This window comes from Balaenoptera physalus, assembly GCF_965194825.1.
Source record: "Balaenoptera physalus genome assembly, chromosome: 4".
Taxonomy (NCBI): Eukaryota; Metazoa; Chordata; class Mammalia; order Artiodactyla; family Balaenopteridae; genus Balaenoptera; species Balaenoptera physalus.
In genome coordinates this window covers 28643800-28658995 of record NC_138891.1, presented here as the reverse complement: position 1 = coordinate 28658995, position 15196 = coordinate 28643800, and the positions used below count along the sequence as shown (strand labels likewise).

At 35.8% G+C, this 15196-nt stretch overlaps 1 protein-coding gene and 1 long non-coding RNA gene across 5 annotated transcripts in view; both read left to right on the top strand.

The window, feature by feature from the left end:
- The window catches only part of LOC309660509 (phospholipid scramblase 2), a 32008-nt gene extending 17211 nt beyond the window's left edge, over positions 1–14797 (top strand). For all 4 annotated transcript variants that reach the window (XM_082461303.1, XM_082461301.1, XM_082461300.1 and 1 more), the window contains 4 exons: positions 2377–2597; positions 4119–4280; positions 10977–11138; positions 13802–14797. In XM_082461303.1, coding sequence (XP_082317429.1) covers positions 2377–2597; positions 4119–4280; positions 10977–11138; positions 13802–13855 — 599 coding nt within the window. In that variant the 3' untranslated portion in view covers positions 13856–14797. The remainder of the gene's footprint in view (positions 1–2376; positions 2598–4118; positions 4281–10976; positions 11139–13801) is intronic.
- On the top strand, positions 4288–7176 carry LOC309660556. Its single transcript, XR_014263461.1, has 2 exons — positions 4288–5948; positions 6264–7176. It is a non-coding gene; the product is annotated as an uncharacterized lncRNA (long non-coding RNA).
- Positions 14798–15196: the final 399 nt, after the last annotated feature.

The window sequence follows — 15196 nt, the reverse complement described above, 5'->3', positions numbered from 1 at the left end:
TGATGTCCTTGCAGTTGTCACAGAGCCACATGCAGTAGTTCAGTTACCTTAGTAAATACATTTCCAAAGCAAGTGAACTCTGAATTTGGATGGATGGGGATGTTTTGGAAAATCGCATTACTGCCCACAGTTTCTCTTGGGAGTTCAGAGGAACCCTATAAAACCCTTTGTTCCACGGGCTGTGGATTATCACCTTGGGCACAGGGACACTGCACTGGAGGGTGTTGACCAGCCGGCCGAGAGGCCTGACTTCCTAGAATGCCACTGGTGCTCCTATGGATGGGGCCTGACTCCTACAGCTGTTTCCTTAGGTCCAGTGCTCGTCAGGTGCAAAGTAAACTTAAGAAGCCACTAGATGTTTCAGGACTGCTGCCAGGGGAAAGGCAATCTGGGTAGATTCATGCACTACAGTATCCTCCTTATAGGTATAAAGAGTTCAGTGAAAACGCTAATAGATTTTAGAATATATCTATTAACTCTTTCTTCACATCTTTGCAAAGTTCTTTTCCACTGATAGAAATTATAATGTGAATTGTACTACTGTAGAAATATGGTTGGTATTTGGTTAGAATATATAATTGTTGCTTATTACACTTAAATTACTTGTAATGTACACTTCGATATTTAGGATGTTCTCATTTTTATTAGTTTGTTTACATTACATTTTCTCTGGAAAGGAACTCTTCATAGTATGATAATTTATATTCTCAACTTTTTTAATGATTCATTTTAGGGAATTTATTTTTGACATTATAAAAACCAAAAAACCAGACACTACACATTATATAGCACTCCATTTATAGTTTTAAGATTTATAAGTTTTATGTATATATTTGGAAATATATATGTATTAATCATGAAATATAAATTTCAAATTTAGTAGTTATAAATTCTTGAGTTTTTTAAAAAGGATGTCTAATTTTCTTTTCTTTTTGTCTCCAACTGAAGGTTTATATTTTAACGTTACGAGCAGTATAAAGAAATAAAGATTACTCAGTTCATTTTTAGCACCTGAGACTATGACAGGCACTTAACATTTCCCAATTCAAAACTTAATAGACAATAAAGACATAACCATAGAATTCTCTTGTTTTGTTTGTTTTCCTTTTTTAAGTAACTAGAAGGAAGCTTAGATTGTGTAAGCCCACTGATCTCATTACACAGATAAACAAGCTGAAGAATTTTCAGATTAAGCTACTTAATGAAACAGTTAGGTAATAGATCCCATTTCATGAATCAGTTTAATTTTTTCACATGAAATATTTGACTGGCTGATATTGAGGTAAAGGGTGGTTCTTTTAAAGGCAGGGTCAGGGCCTGAGTCAGAGCAAAGATACTTAAGGGAGGTCATGGCGATAAAATATGTGAAGAACATCTCTATCTGACTAAAAGTCTATCCACACCAATATTAGAGAGTGATTTTTGTCTCTATGTTTCTTTTAATTGCTCATTATGTTGGTGGCTTCTAATACCCTATGACCCATGTTAATGAGGGCTGTGGACAAGTGACACCATGAATTGCTCCCTCCTGGCTTTAAGCAAGGAGAGGTTTCCAAAGTGTGGTTCAATATGGAAAGCCCTTTGGTAAGATACCACGTGGGTGTCAGTATTTAGCACATCTCTGTTTCCCCTGTGAAGAGATTAGCCCCTGCTAAGGTACAGAGTTCACTTAGGATGCCAGTGGTCTGGAATCCTCCGACTTGCAGCCTTGGTTGCCAAGCGCCTTTCCCCTTGTCTAATACCCATTTCCCACTTCTGAACAACCACTGCTGAGCTAAACAAGGGTGCCCTGGGCCCAGGGTGACGTCCTACCTCACCTTCCATTTTCACTCTCTCCCTCTTCACATGTGTGCATTGAGAGAAAGCCCTCTCACACCTTCTTCACACAGCGCAGAAAGAGAAGCCATGACTGTGGTTTATAAAACTATATCTCAAGCCAATTTACTTAATATAATACTATACGGTGCATAAACATAGCAATCATCCTATATTCCCCTCCATAGCTGAATACATGACAAGTAGACATTTTCTGCATTCACTTAGCACGACTGTGACCATCGACAGCACGGCACCATCCCTCACAGCAAAGTCTCCCTTTCTGATACGGGTCTATGGAATTAGGAAGATACGAGTTGTTGTCTCTTCCATGTCTCATACAGGAATTCCTAATTTCTTTGTACTTTAATACCCTCTCCTCCATTCCCTTTGCCTTTTTTTCTCTGTTTAGATCATCTCTAAACATCTTTCCTTTTCTTCCTCCTGTGTTATATGAAGTATCATCTTAAAATGGTATAACTAGATATTGTAGTATCTTAGGATAGATTGATTATTCTTTTAACACAATAGTCATAGTGATTCCCTCTTTTATGTTTTTAGTCTTAACAGGTTTTGAAACTTGTAACAAATATGAAATTAAGAACAGCCTTGGACAGAGGATTTACTTTGCAGCAGAGGATACTGATTGCTGTACCCGAAATTGCTGTGGGCCTTCTAGGCCTTTTACAATAAGGATTCTTGATAATACGGGCCGAGAAGTCATAACTCTGGAGAGACCACTAAGGTGTACCAGCTGTTGTTTTCCCTGCTGCCTGCAGGAGGTCAGTGAGCAATTACCAGGGTAATTTTTACAAATACTTTGCAAAGTACTTCTGCAAGAATTTTCACCTTATTGGTGAATTTATATAATCAAATGAGATTTAAAGGAAAAGTGGTCCACCAGCTATTGGTTTATGCTTGAGTGTAAATTGTAGGAAGGAAGGCAGGTGGAAAAGAGTGAGCAGTTAGCCCCACGTCCCTGAGCAGTATGCCCCCCGGGGGTGAAATCGGAGATCTCAGAGACCAGACTTCTTGATCTTCAGAGAGAGCTGAGAACATAGGTCACCTCGGTCAAGTCCCTCACCTGAAATGACCATGAGGGCCTGGCCAAAGCCAGAGGAGGGCCCCATAGAGAATATCCTCGAATGCCATCCCAGAGGCAAGTGGACAGAAGAGTGAGGAAAAGAACACATGTTCATCTCATTATTTTAGCCAACCTACAAGGAGCAAACCTAGGACAGGCCCCCTCTGAGAAATCTCAACTCCTGTGTTTTTCAGTTCTCCATTTGAAAAAAAAAAGTAATATATTTGAGTCCCTGTAATAGGGGTATGCAAATTGTGAGCACCGTCAGCTCCATAAAGACCAGGTGTCTCTTTCATAGTACTTGACAGCCCTCTGATAGAGAACACGGATCTCAGGGGAGTCGCCAGGGCACAGAGTGTTTATAGGAATTTGGCCTTTGCCTGTATCTCCATTGGCCTGAGACCAGAGCTGCCTGGGTCACTCAGTCATCCATACAGGTAGCTGTGAGAGCAGGGCACACAGAGGTACAAGCACATAGAGATTTGATGTCTAATACTGCTCTTATTTTGAAAGGATAACTGAAGTTGTTCATACTGAATTATTTTGTTTTCCATGTCAATTAGTTTAGATGTAATAATATTCATCGGAATAGCTGAGGGAAAACTGAGAGTTTGATGGAATAGGCTCGACAATTTATAGAGCACATTAGCATACATTATACAATTGGTCTTAATAAAGAGATCTAGGAAGTCCTCAGTTACAGATAAACATGTTGAGATGCTCTCAAAGTCACCCAGCTAATGTTCAGAGCCAAGATTCCAGGCCCCATTTTCTTTCCATGCTAGCACTATTGCCACTCATATTTGAAAACTGCCCCAGTGATCAGCGCTCTGTCCATACACTTAAACCACTGTTTTTAAAGGAATTTGAGGAAATAGCTATTAATAATTTAGACATTTTTTGTTAAGTATGGAAATATTAAAATATACAAGACCAGTAGAGCAGTGCTTCAGAATGGAGACAGTGCATGCAGCCTCCCCGAGTTTGTGTCTCATCTCTTCCACTTTGCAGCTGGGGAATCTGATACAAGTTAATTAACCTCTCTGTTCCTCAGTTACTTCCTGTATAAACAGGGATAATAGTACCAACTTGGTAAGGATGTGGAGTGAGTTAAGTGGTGCTTAGAACAGTGTCTGACACTTAGAAAGTATTCAGTAAATGAGAGTTTTTATTAGACATTGTTATGATTACAATTTATATATTCTCTTTGCTTTTGTAGATAGAAATCCAAGCTCCTCCTGGTGTACCAGTAGGTTATGTTACTCAGACCTGGCACCCATGCCTGCCAAAGTTTACACTTCAGAATGAGAGGAGAGAGGATGTACTAAGAATTACTGGTCCATGTATTGTCTGCAGCTGTTGTGCAGATGTTGATTTTGAGGTAAGAGATGTGATAACGTTTATGGGTTTTGCTTTCCTAGTATAAGAATAACATAAGCTGGGAGGATGTTACAAATATATTAAATGAATACGTATGTCCTGATATCTCAAGAGAGACTCAGTGTCCCTCATATTTATCTTTGGTCAGAGAGATGCTTATTGCTCTGATTAAGCATCAGTGTTGATTGTGCTAAATGGAAAAAAGAGAAGCAGAGATTTGTAGTCAAATAAATATAAACAAAGCATCTAACATTGGTGGTTTCTGTATAGAGGTACCGTATGTTATCCATTTTAAGTGGAACATTAACCTTGTCATCAAAGTCTGATTGCCGAAGCATATGGTTCTTCCTTAGCATGAAACACAGGCTGCCGGTGCTCTAGGCCCTCTTCAAAATCTCTGACATCTTTGAGTTCCTACAAAAAGCCCAATTATGCAAAGAGAATTTTAACAAATATATGACGTACTACCTAATCATGCTTCTCTGTGATCTCTCCTTTATCTTTGTTTTAAATTCATTTATTAGAAATCACAATATATCTGTGTATTTACTACCTGGAGGAATTTCATCACAGCAGTTTTTCAACAAATGGGGCCCAGACTTATGGCCCAAATTATTTAGTTGCAAATGCTTAAAAGTCGAGAGATTATAAAACTTAATCTTGATACCATGATTCTCTTATATAAGCATAAAATCTGGTAAACTGGACAATTTCCACAGAAGGGACAAAAATCTAAAACTGAGCAGGACTGCCCCCTTATGATAAATAAGTGGGAACTCTGCCACTGCCCCTGACTTGCCAAGGTTTTCCACTATCCAGCTTCATTCTTTTATATTATCTGCCTGGCTTTGCTAGTCATGTGATTTTTAATTCCTCTGTTTATATATATAAAGATGGATCACTCCTCACTGACTTCAGTGTCTAATGAGGCAGACAGGCAATTCTAAGAAAAGTCCATATGATGTAATTAGAGACTTTATAAAGACTCTTACAAAGAATGCATAGTATGTGGGGGGGATATAAACTATGTATGTTTAAAGATTTTATAGGTTTATGTATAATAATAGTTCTCTATGTAGGGGTTATCATTCCCATAAAAGATCCAGAGGATTGAAAGGTAATTGTTGTTTCAGGGAATATTAATGGAAGTTTTGCTGACATATATTTTATCTATGTAAAATAAGTAAAAATACTGGTGAAGTAAGTCATACTGGAGTGTGAAACTCTTATATTTAATGATAAGAAAGTTGGAAATCATTCAGCAACCCTCCTCAGTGGATACCTTAAAGCATCTATTATAGGCAATGAATTAACTTCTCTCCTGTGCATCTAGAATGGTGCTAACTAGATAACATCTTTGAGGGAATTGAGAAAATAGTACCTTGAATCATTTTCTATATACTAGATAATAGAAATTTTGAAAGCAGGAATTATCAGTATGAGGGACCACTATGGAACATGGAGAAGAGTCATTCTAAAGGGAAAAATAATTCAGAGACATTTATAAGTATACCCAGTGGTACTGATTCATAGATTTGATGTCAGTGGAGGAAGAAAGAAAATTGAGACATGATTCTAAAGTCTTATTGGTCTGATGTCTGATGTTTAAGAAGCTGAATGATGATGCCATTGACCAGGGTAAGAATCTTGAAGGAGAAACAGTTGATTTGTGGGAAGCTAATGATTTGTTTTTTTTTTTTTTTTTAATTTATTTATCTTTATTTATTTATGGCTGTGTTGGATCTTCGTTTCTGTGCGAGGGCTTTCTCTAGTTGTGGCAAGCGGGGGCCACTCTTCATCGCGGTGCGCGGGCCTCTCACCATCGCGGCCTCTCTTGTTGCGGAGCACAGGCTCCAGACGCGCAGGCTCAGTAATCGTGGCTCACGGGCCCAGTTGCTCCGCGGCATGTGGGATCTTCCCAGACCAGGGCTCGAAGCCGTGTCCCCTGCATTAGCAGGCAGACTCTCAACCACTGCGCCACCAGGGAAGCCCCAAATGATTTGTTTTTGAGTCATGTTGGTTTTTAGGTGTGTAAGGGAAAATGTTAGAGTTTTCGGCATACGGATGGTAGGTGAAGCCATGAGATTATCCCACGGGTGAGTAGAAGAAGGACAAGTAGACTTTGTATCCCTTAGAGATAATGAGGGAATCTGTCTTATTCCAGGACTATTAGGAGTAGGAAAAAATATGCCTACATGAAACTGATATCCCAATCTAGCCCCCTCTATGATTTTGAGGTCTGAATTCATAACACCAGTATGATTCATGAATCTTAAGACATAGAAACTGATCTTGAGTGGTGATACAGATGGGAGAATTGAATGCAAAAACACACTAGATGGAGACTGATCACCAAGGTCACCCTCTATCACTACAGAACAAACCTATCTCCACATAAGCAGATTAAAAAATTAGTATACTGTTCTAGGAACTAATCTACCAAAACCAAACTGCATATAATAGAACAGTGTGTAATCAATCATACAAGAAATACCTAAATAGACATTAAAGAACCTAAGAAAGAAACAAAAAGGGTCATAAGGGGAGGATGAAACAAATAATAAAGGCCAGGAGGATATAAAAACAAGCCAAATAGAACCTCCAGAAATGAGGAACAGTCATTGATAAAACCTCATTTGAAAGGATGAGCTATAGATTAGACACAGGTGAAGAGAGAGTTAGTGAACTGGATCACCCATATTAGGAATATAAAGAGGAGGTGGGGAAAAGATATAAATTTGAAGGGACATGGAAGCTAGAATAAACTATTGCATATGCCAAAGAGGAGTTACAAAAAAAGAGGAGACAGAATGTTTTGATACAATATTCAAAGAGATACATAGCGAAGAATCTTGCAGACTTGATGCCATTCTGGTAAGAAAAAGAAATGACACCCAGATACAGCTTAGATAAATTGCAAACTGCAAACTAAAATAAGAAATCTATAATCATCAAGTGGGAGTGGGGAAGATTATTTCTAATACGTAATTCTCTGACCATTAGGGATTATGAACATTTCTCTAAGTTTACTAGCTACTTGTATTTGCTCTTTGAATTATCTTTTAATATCCGTTGCCTGTATTTTCTATTGGGTTGTTTATTTTTTTCTTGTCAATTCATAAATGTAGTTTGTGTGTTGAAGACATTGACCCTGCATCTGTATTTCTGTCCTCTGATCTGCAAATATTTTCCACAAATCTACCCCTTTTGTACATTGTTTTATAAATATATATCTCAGTTGGCTGGACAACTGTGTCATCATAATTTATTAAGTAAACTATTCATTTCTTGCTAAGTTGAAATGACATACATTAAATTTCCACAAGCAATTTCTAGATTCATTCTTCTATTGCATTGCTACCACTTTTCTTACAGTAGTGCTTTATAATTCAGTTATGGTAACAATGATGTATCCTATATTTAGTCATAGCCACACAGTCACTAATCATTCTATTGTATCATATTTTCTTGCTATTGTCAGATGTTTCCTTTCATGTGAACCTTAAGATCATTTCATTAAATTTTTCAGAAGTTAGAATCCAATTAGTATTGTATTGTCTGTTTATGATTTTTTTAAATTAATATATTTATGATGCTAAACATGTCTCATCCCAAAAGTGTAATGTATTTTAATTCATTTATATCTAATTTTGTATTCTTCATAAGATCATATAGAACTTCTATCTCTTTTGTTGAATTTGTCCTAAGTAATTTACAGGCATTATCACTACTAATCAGGAATATTTCTATTTGTAGGTACTTATTGTTAATATTGAGAAAAGCTATTTATTTTTGTTTACCTCTTATTCAGCCTTGTGACTATATTCTAGTATTTAATTTGGAAGGCACTTTTGCTATATTTACTTGGTTATCTAGGTATAAAATCACATAGCAAATGAAATCATGGAAACTCTTCTAATTTGCCAATTAGCTTATTTTCTTTTCCAGCCTACTTCTTGCAGCAAAACTGAATAATATTTGCCAATTTTGTGTACACCTACTAAGTTGATGATTTCAATTGAAATAGCAGCAAATGTTTCATAATTTAGAAAGATACTGGCTATTTTTCATAGTATTTTTCTATTCCTGTTTTACCTAGAGCAAGAATCAGCATACTTTTTTTTTTTTCTTTTTTTTTTGGTAAAGGAAGAGATAGAAAACATTTTAGAGTTTTGGGCCATATGGTCATTGTTACAACTACTCAAGTCTGCCATTTTAGCATGAAAGTAGTCATACACAATACACAAATATTGGGTGTAACTGTGTCCAAATAAAACTTACAAAAACAGGGTGCAGACTAAATTTGCTGCAGACTCATTGACCCTTGCTTGCTGACCCTGACCTAGATTTTTATTACAAATTGATACTTAACTTTCTAAACAGCAGAGCATCATAACAGTCATGAATACAGACTCTGGAGAAGAACACCTGGGTTTGAAATCCATTTCCATGACTTCTTATCTGTGTGAACTTGGACAAGTGACTCACCTCTCTTTGCTTTGATTTTTTCATATGAAAATTGTGTGTAATAATACTATATATCCTATGGAGAAATTATGAGGAAAAAATTACATAAGACTTGTAAAGCATTTATATGCCTAGCATATACTAAATGTTATATAAATGCTTAATTAGTAAGTAAATAAAATACCTTTTCAGGACCTATGGATACACTCATGTTTTTGAATTATATGATTTTTTTTTAGTATTTTATACTTTATTATAGTATTTTTTATACTGGGCTCTATGTGCTAATGTACTATTTGGATTTTTGTATATATATTTATGTTGTGAGATGAACCTATAGATTTCTTTTTAGAATACCTTTATCAATTATTTGTATTAAATTTATAGGTTTATAAATTTAATAGTAATATAATACCAGTTTATTGCTTCCAGAAGTTGAAAGCATTTTATTATGTAGATTTTCTGTTTTTAAAATATTTTCTAGAATTTAGCTAAAAATTATCTAGTCCTGTTGACTTTTCAGTTGTAGATCCTTATTCACTTTTCTGTTCCTTTCCTTTAAAAAATTATATGTCTACCTCTTACATAAAGTTTTGGTGAATTTTAAAATTTCTTGCTATAGTAATCAAAAAGGGGAAGGGTTAATATCTGGTAAGTGTAGCAGTAGGATTATGATGGCTGATTATCTTTTGTATATTTTGTTAAAAAATTTTTTTCAAAAATTAAAAATAATTGAATTAAAAAATAAAATGTAAGGTTTTATTACCAGCTTCAAATCCTTACATGACAGCTATGAGCAGATAAAACATGAAGGTGTGCAATAGGGATTTTGTATTAGTTTGTTTTGCCACAAGAGCGTAACAAATAATCCCTAAAGCTCAGTGGCTTAAGAAAACAGGAATTTATTCTCATCCTTATGGGTCTGAAGGTCAACTGATACACCTCGGCTCAGATGGCTCTGATTTAGGCTGCCAGTTGGTCTCAGGTCTGCTCCAGGTATGTTCATCCTGGAGCTGTAGCAACAGAAGCTGCCCAGATCATGCTTTCTAGTGGCTGATCACTGGAGAGCAAGACCAAGGCAAAACCACTCAGCCATGTTTAAGGTCTCTGCTGGTGTCACATCCACTAACACTCCACTGGTCAAACAAGGCACAAGGCCAAGCCTAATTTCAATGTGCAGGAAAGTATACTGGGCTTACAGAGGGAGGGTACTGAAATGACTATTTGATGAACAGTAATCCATGCTATCACAGTTTTTTCATATTAGAAGTTTATTTCAGGTTTTTAAAGAACTTAACCACCCACATCCAAATAAAATGAGTCAACTGTTTCTAGTTTGCCCACATTTATGTAGCTGGTCCCAACCTAAGCTAGGTCTTCAGAGGTTGTTGCCAGCACGTGTGGTACCTTGTGCACATCTGAAAAGTACACTTCTCTTCGTGGTTGACACAACTCTGCCTATACATACCCTGGCAAGTGTGGACTACGTTCAGCCTCCACATGCCCACTTGGTGAGGTGCATTTCTCTGGCTATAAGCTGTTCATCTCTTTATCATGGCCCTTGGCCTTCCTCAGGCAGAACGGTAAAATTAGAAAAACTTTACTTTGGAGCCCTTTTTTTCATACGCATTTCCTCTTTCGTTGTTCATCCTCCTCCTGTTGTCGAGTCGTACCCCAACCTTTGACCTGAGGCATCTCATCAAGTTACTATTGGTTACTTACCTTCACTCAAAACTGCCAGTCCTCTTTTCCAGGCTCTTGGCATTTCATGTTTTCCTACTGACAGTGGGTGATAATGGGGCCTCCCATCACCTTTAAAACTCTGCCTATATCAACTCTCTGTGCTTGTGTTAAAGCAGAAGTCAGATAGGAGTTTCACTTACTACCTTCCTGATGGCTTCTAGAAATTTCATCACAGAAATATTTCCTGCTTAAATTTTATTTTGGCTCGATTCAACTAACTTATTACTGTATGTCTTAATGGAGAATAGAAAATGTTAAATATTTCAGCTAAACTACTTTCATATTAGTTCTCTGTACCAAAGAAACAGTTTTTTTTAAATGAATCTATAAATGGATATAGGAATCTACATGCATGTAATAAATGATATAATGTTCATAGATATGAATGGCATATAATTTTAATATAATATTTGTTTTATTTTACTCCTACTTGGAAAGCAGCTTTATTATCAGTTTTCTAGAATTCTTTGTCTTTTTTTAAAATTAGATTAAATCTCTTGATGATAAATATGTAGTTGGCAAGATTTCCAAGCAGTGGACTGGCTTTGTGAGAGAGTTATTTACAGACGTCGATAACTTTGGCATCCAGTTCCCGTTAGACCTTGATGTGAAAATGAAAGCTGTGATGCTCGGCGCATGTTTCCTCATTGTAAGTTTATTCTTGCTAATCTGGGGTATAGTCGGTTTCTCTAGGATCATTCTGAACTAATTTGGTAAATTTTACATTTTTAAATGATCTTAAATTTGTAGGTTTTATTGAAAGTGGTCCTATTTAATTTTAGCTCTGAAATTCCATTTTCTTCTGCTACTCTGGGTTCACAGATGACTAGCTTCTCCCTGGAGGGTCTATGCAGTTTCACATTATAACAAGAGGATCTTATATATTAAGGAGAGGCTCTGGTTTTAGTAAAAAAAAAAAATTGGTGCTTTGGAAAAGAATCTGAATCTTCCAATGTGTTTAAATGGAATAAGTCTCAGTGAAACAAAGAGATTTCTGCCTGATTCATTATTAAATTAAATCATCTAATACAGAAATACAAACTGGAATAAGAATCTACATTCAATCAAGCCTTAGACAGAATGACCAATTAAGAGGAAATATATGAGATATAGCAATGATTTTGAACTTGTCTTCACATTAAATTACCTAGGGAGCTTTTAGTAGTAGGCCATGTTCCAGTTTAACTAAATCAGAAGCTCAGAATTAAAAGTTTGTGTAGCTCCTCAGATGATTCCATATACAGCCGATGTCAAGGACTCCTGGGACAGAGCAGTGGTTTTCAACCTTAGCTGCACAGTAGAAACACCTGGGTAGCTTTCACACTCCCTATGTCAAGACTATGTACCCAGATCTAGTAAACCAAATCCTGAGGTGGATCCAAGCCTTTAAGCTGTTCGAGCTATCATATGATTCCAAAGCAAGCAAGGTTTGGAGTTACTAGATCAATACCTTAAATATTGGCATATGGATGCAATCAGAAAAAAAATAAAAAGTAAAAGAACATACAGAAAAAGGATCCAGTTACTTCAACAAATAAATATCAGGAAAATAAAAGATAAAAATAAAATAAAAAGAGAGAGGGCTTCCCTGGTGGCGCAGTGGTTGAGAATCTGCCTGCCAATGCAGGGGACACAGGTTCGAACCCTGGTCTGGGAAGATCCCACATGCCACGGAGCAACTAGGCCCGTGAGCCACAACTACTGAGCCTGCGCGTCTAGAGCCTGTGCTCCGCAACAAGAGAGGCCGCAACAGTGAGAGGCCCGCGCACCGCGATGAAGAGTGGCCCCCGCTTGCCACAACTAGAGAAAGCCCTCGCACAGAAACGAAGACCCAACACAGCCAAAAAATAAAAAATATTTTTAAAAAAATTAATTAATTAAAAAAAAAAAAAGAGAAACATCAGCTTAATGTAGTTTGTAGACCATGTTTGGATACTGATTTAAACAAACCAATATAAAAAGACATTTACAAGACACTCAGGGAAATGTGAACATTGGCAATTTGATGATGTTAATGAATTATTAAGGATTTTTAAAAAAAATATGATGTTATTGTGGTTATACAAAAACAGAACAGTCCATTTTCTTTAAGGGCACATACTGAAGTATTTCAGTATAAAATGATATGGTATCATAGATTTGCTTTTAAATAATGGGGGTGAGGGAAGAGGGACACAGCGGATGGAGTAATTGGTGAACCAAGCTGGGTGAGTGGTCATTGGGACTTTATTATACTATTCTATCTACTTTGGGACAGGCTCAGTATTTTCTATATAAAGTTTTAAATATAACCACAGTTCTGTTTAAAAACTGTGTTTTCAATAAGTGTTTATTTCACATGAGAAGAAAATTTTAACCTTAACTTGGGGAACTGTTTAACCAAAGGTTTACACACCATAACCAAAGATACGGTGTGTACAGGGTGGAGAGAGTAGTCTGGGGTGTTTGGATAGGTGAGAAATGGGATTGGGGTGGTGGTGGTGCAGTTATTAGGAAGTGAATATGGGGTAGATTGGGCAATCTTCCCAATCTTATAGACCTTGGGAAGATACTGAAAATTGTTTAGTTAACTGGTTAATTTTAAGCTAGGTATAAATAAAATAGTTATAAACCCAAATTTTAGAAAGATAAATCCTGGTGACTGTGTACAAAATGGATTGAAGAGAGGTAAAATTGTAATAGTGCAATTGCAAGTGAGTGGTGATAAAGATTCAATTATTTCTTTGTAAAGAGAAAAAGGAAAATGATAGATGTGAGAGGGGTACAATCCACAGGATCTGATGGAAGTTATAAGGGAGAGGGTCTGGTTAGAAACTGATGGAGTAAGACAAGCTGAGGAACACAGTGGACAACAAGATTGGAAGAGAAATCATGAAACTGGGCCAAAAAATTCTAAGGTGTTATTCTAACTCTAAGATGGCTGTCATTCTCCAGAAACAATCTAAAAATTGTACATGGAACTCCAGTCACAACACAAGTTATATTACTAGAGAAGGAGTACAAAAAGTTGAGGAAGAAAGATTGAAAGAGGAACATTCTAAGAGGCATGAAAAAAGTGAAATTTAGAGAAATTACCAGAGGATTAATTAAGTTCATGCAGGTATCAATATGTGAATAGAATTACAGGATTTAATTGCCATTAAAATGGAAAGCTGAAGCTATCAACCATTTCCCAGATCTACCTATTAGTTGATTTTTCTTGTTTAGCAGATACGTTATTGTGTTTCATCAGATCCCTTAGCATTTATGCATCTGAGAGCTGATCTCTGTTTTGTTGCTGAAAACCCATTTCTGTATTTTGTTTTTATCTAGGACTTCATGTTTTTTGAGATGACTAGAAGTGAACAGAGAGCAGGAGTGTGGTAATGCATTCGTTGACATCTCCTCAGAAAATCTGAAGTCCCTATATTGATTGGGACTATGTAAAAGAAAACTGGGTGGATTTTTCTCTTTATGTAAATGACTTATAGCATATGTGAATTACACTGTGATGCCTGAAGCTCCAGATATATGATTTTACTTTTCAAATTAAAGAGTTTATTTTTAATATCACTTACTTATAAATGTTTTTATACATTTTCTTTTATACATTTTCTTTTTCATTGTGTATTTTGGAGAAAGGATATAGAAATTTTTACATTTAAACATAACTTCCTATGATGAATTACTTTGAACTACAGTCTCTGCTTTATTTTCAATTTGTATAGCAAAATTAATTAATGACTTAAAAGTAATTTTAATATAAACATACATTATTTAATTAAATCTAGTTACAATTTATTTCATATGTAACAACTAATGTTATTTTGCAAATACCGTATATTCAAAAGAATTCAAAATGAACATAATTTCAGTGTTTTTTTACAATTACATTCAAATAATACTCAATATTCATATGTCAAGGGAAAGTAAAATGTATTTTTTTGATCAGAAAATCACACTACATTTAACTTCTCCTATAATCTAATCTGCAACTATAAATAACATTTTCATTTTGACAAGACTATAAATTACCAATTTTTGATAATGATTTTTCGTGAAAAAAGAATGATTCTGTCCCCAAGAAAGATACATTTAAAGACTCACTCACTCTAAAACTGGGATATTGTTATAATTTTTGAAGTAATTATTTATATATGGAATGGTTAGCTCCTGTTCTGTATTCTATCATTCATGGAACATAATAGTTTTCAGATCACTCAGGTGTTAATTAAATAGAACATATAAATTCTGAGTATAAATGTCTACAATGGTCTATTAGATTATTTTTACCAACAATCAAATAACTAAAATAAAAAATTGCTGATATATTTCTTTGCATATTTGATTTTTGTTTTTAAACAAACTGTGAACAGTCAACTCACATGATATTCTGAACTTTACACATTTACCTCCCCTTCCCTTTCGAATCTCCTTTAAAAGAGCGAAAGCATATGATAATCTTTAGCAAAATATATACCTGTGCTGGAAACTAAGTTTTCTTCCTGTCAGAAAGTTAAAGGAATTCTTATACCCTGTTTTGTAGGGAAAACTGAATCAAGTGAGAGGAGATGTCCAACCCACAATTTACCTCATGGAAAGGAAAAATGTGTTTAGGAAATAAGAACTTAGGGGAGAGATTCCCTTTCATCCTCAGCAGAACTCCAAGACCACCAGCTCCTAATGTTGAGAACACTGGGATGGCAGGAAGCTGCAGAAAAGGTGATG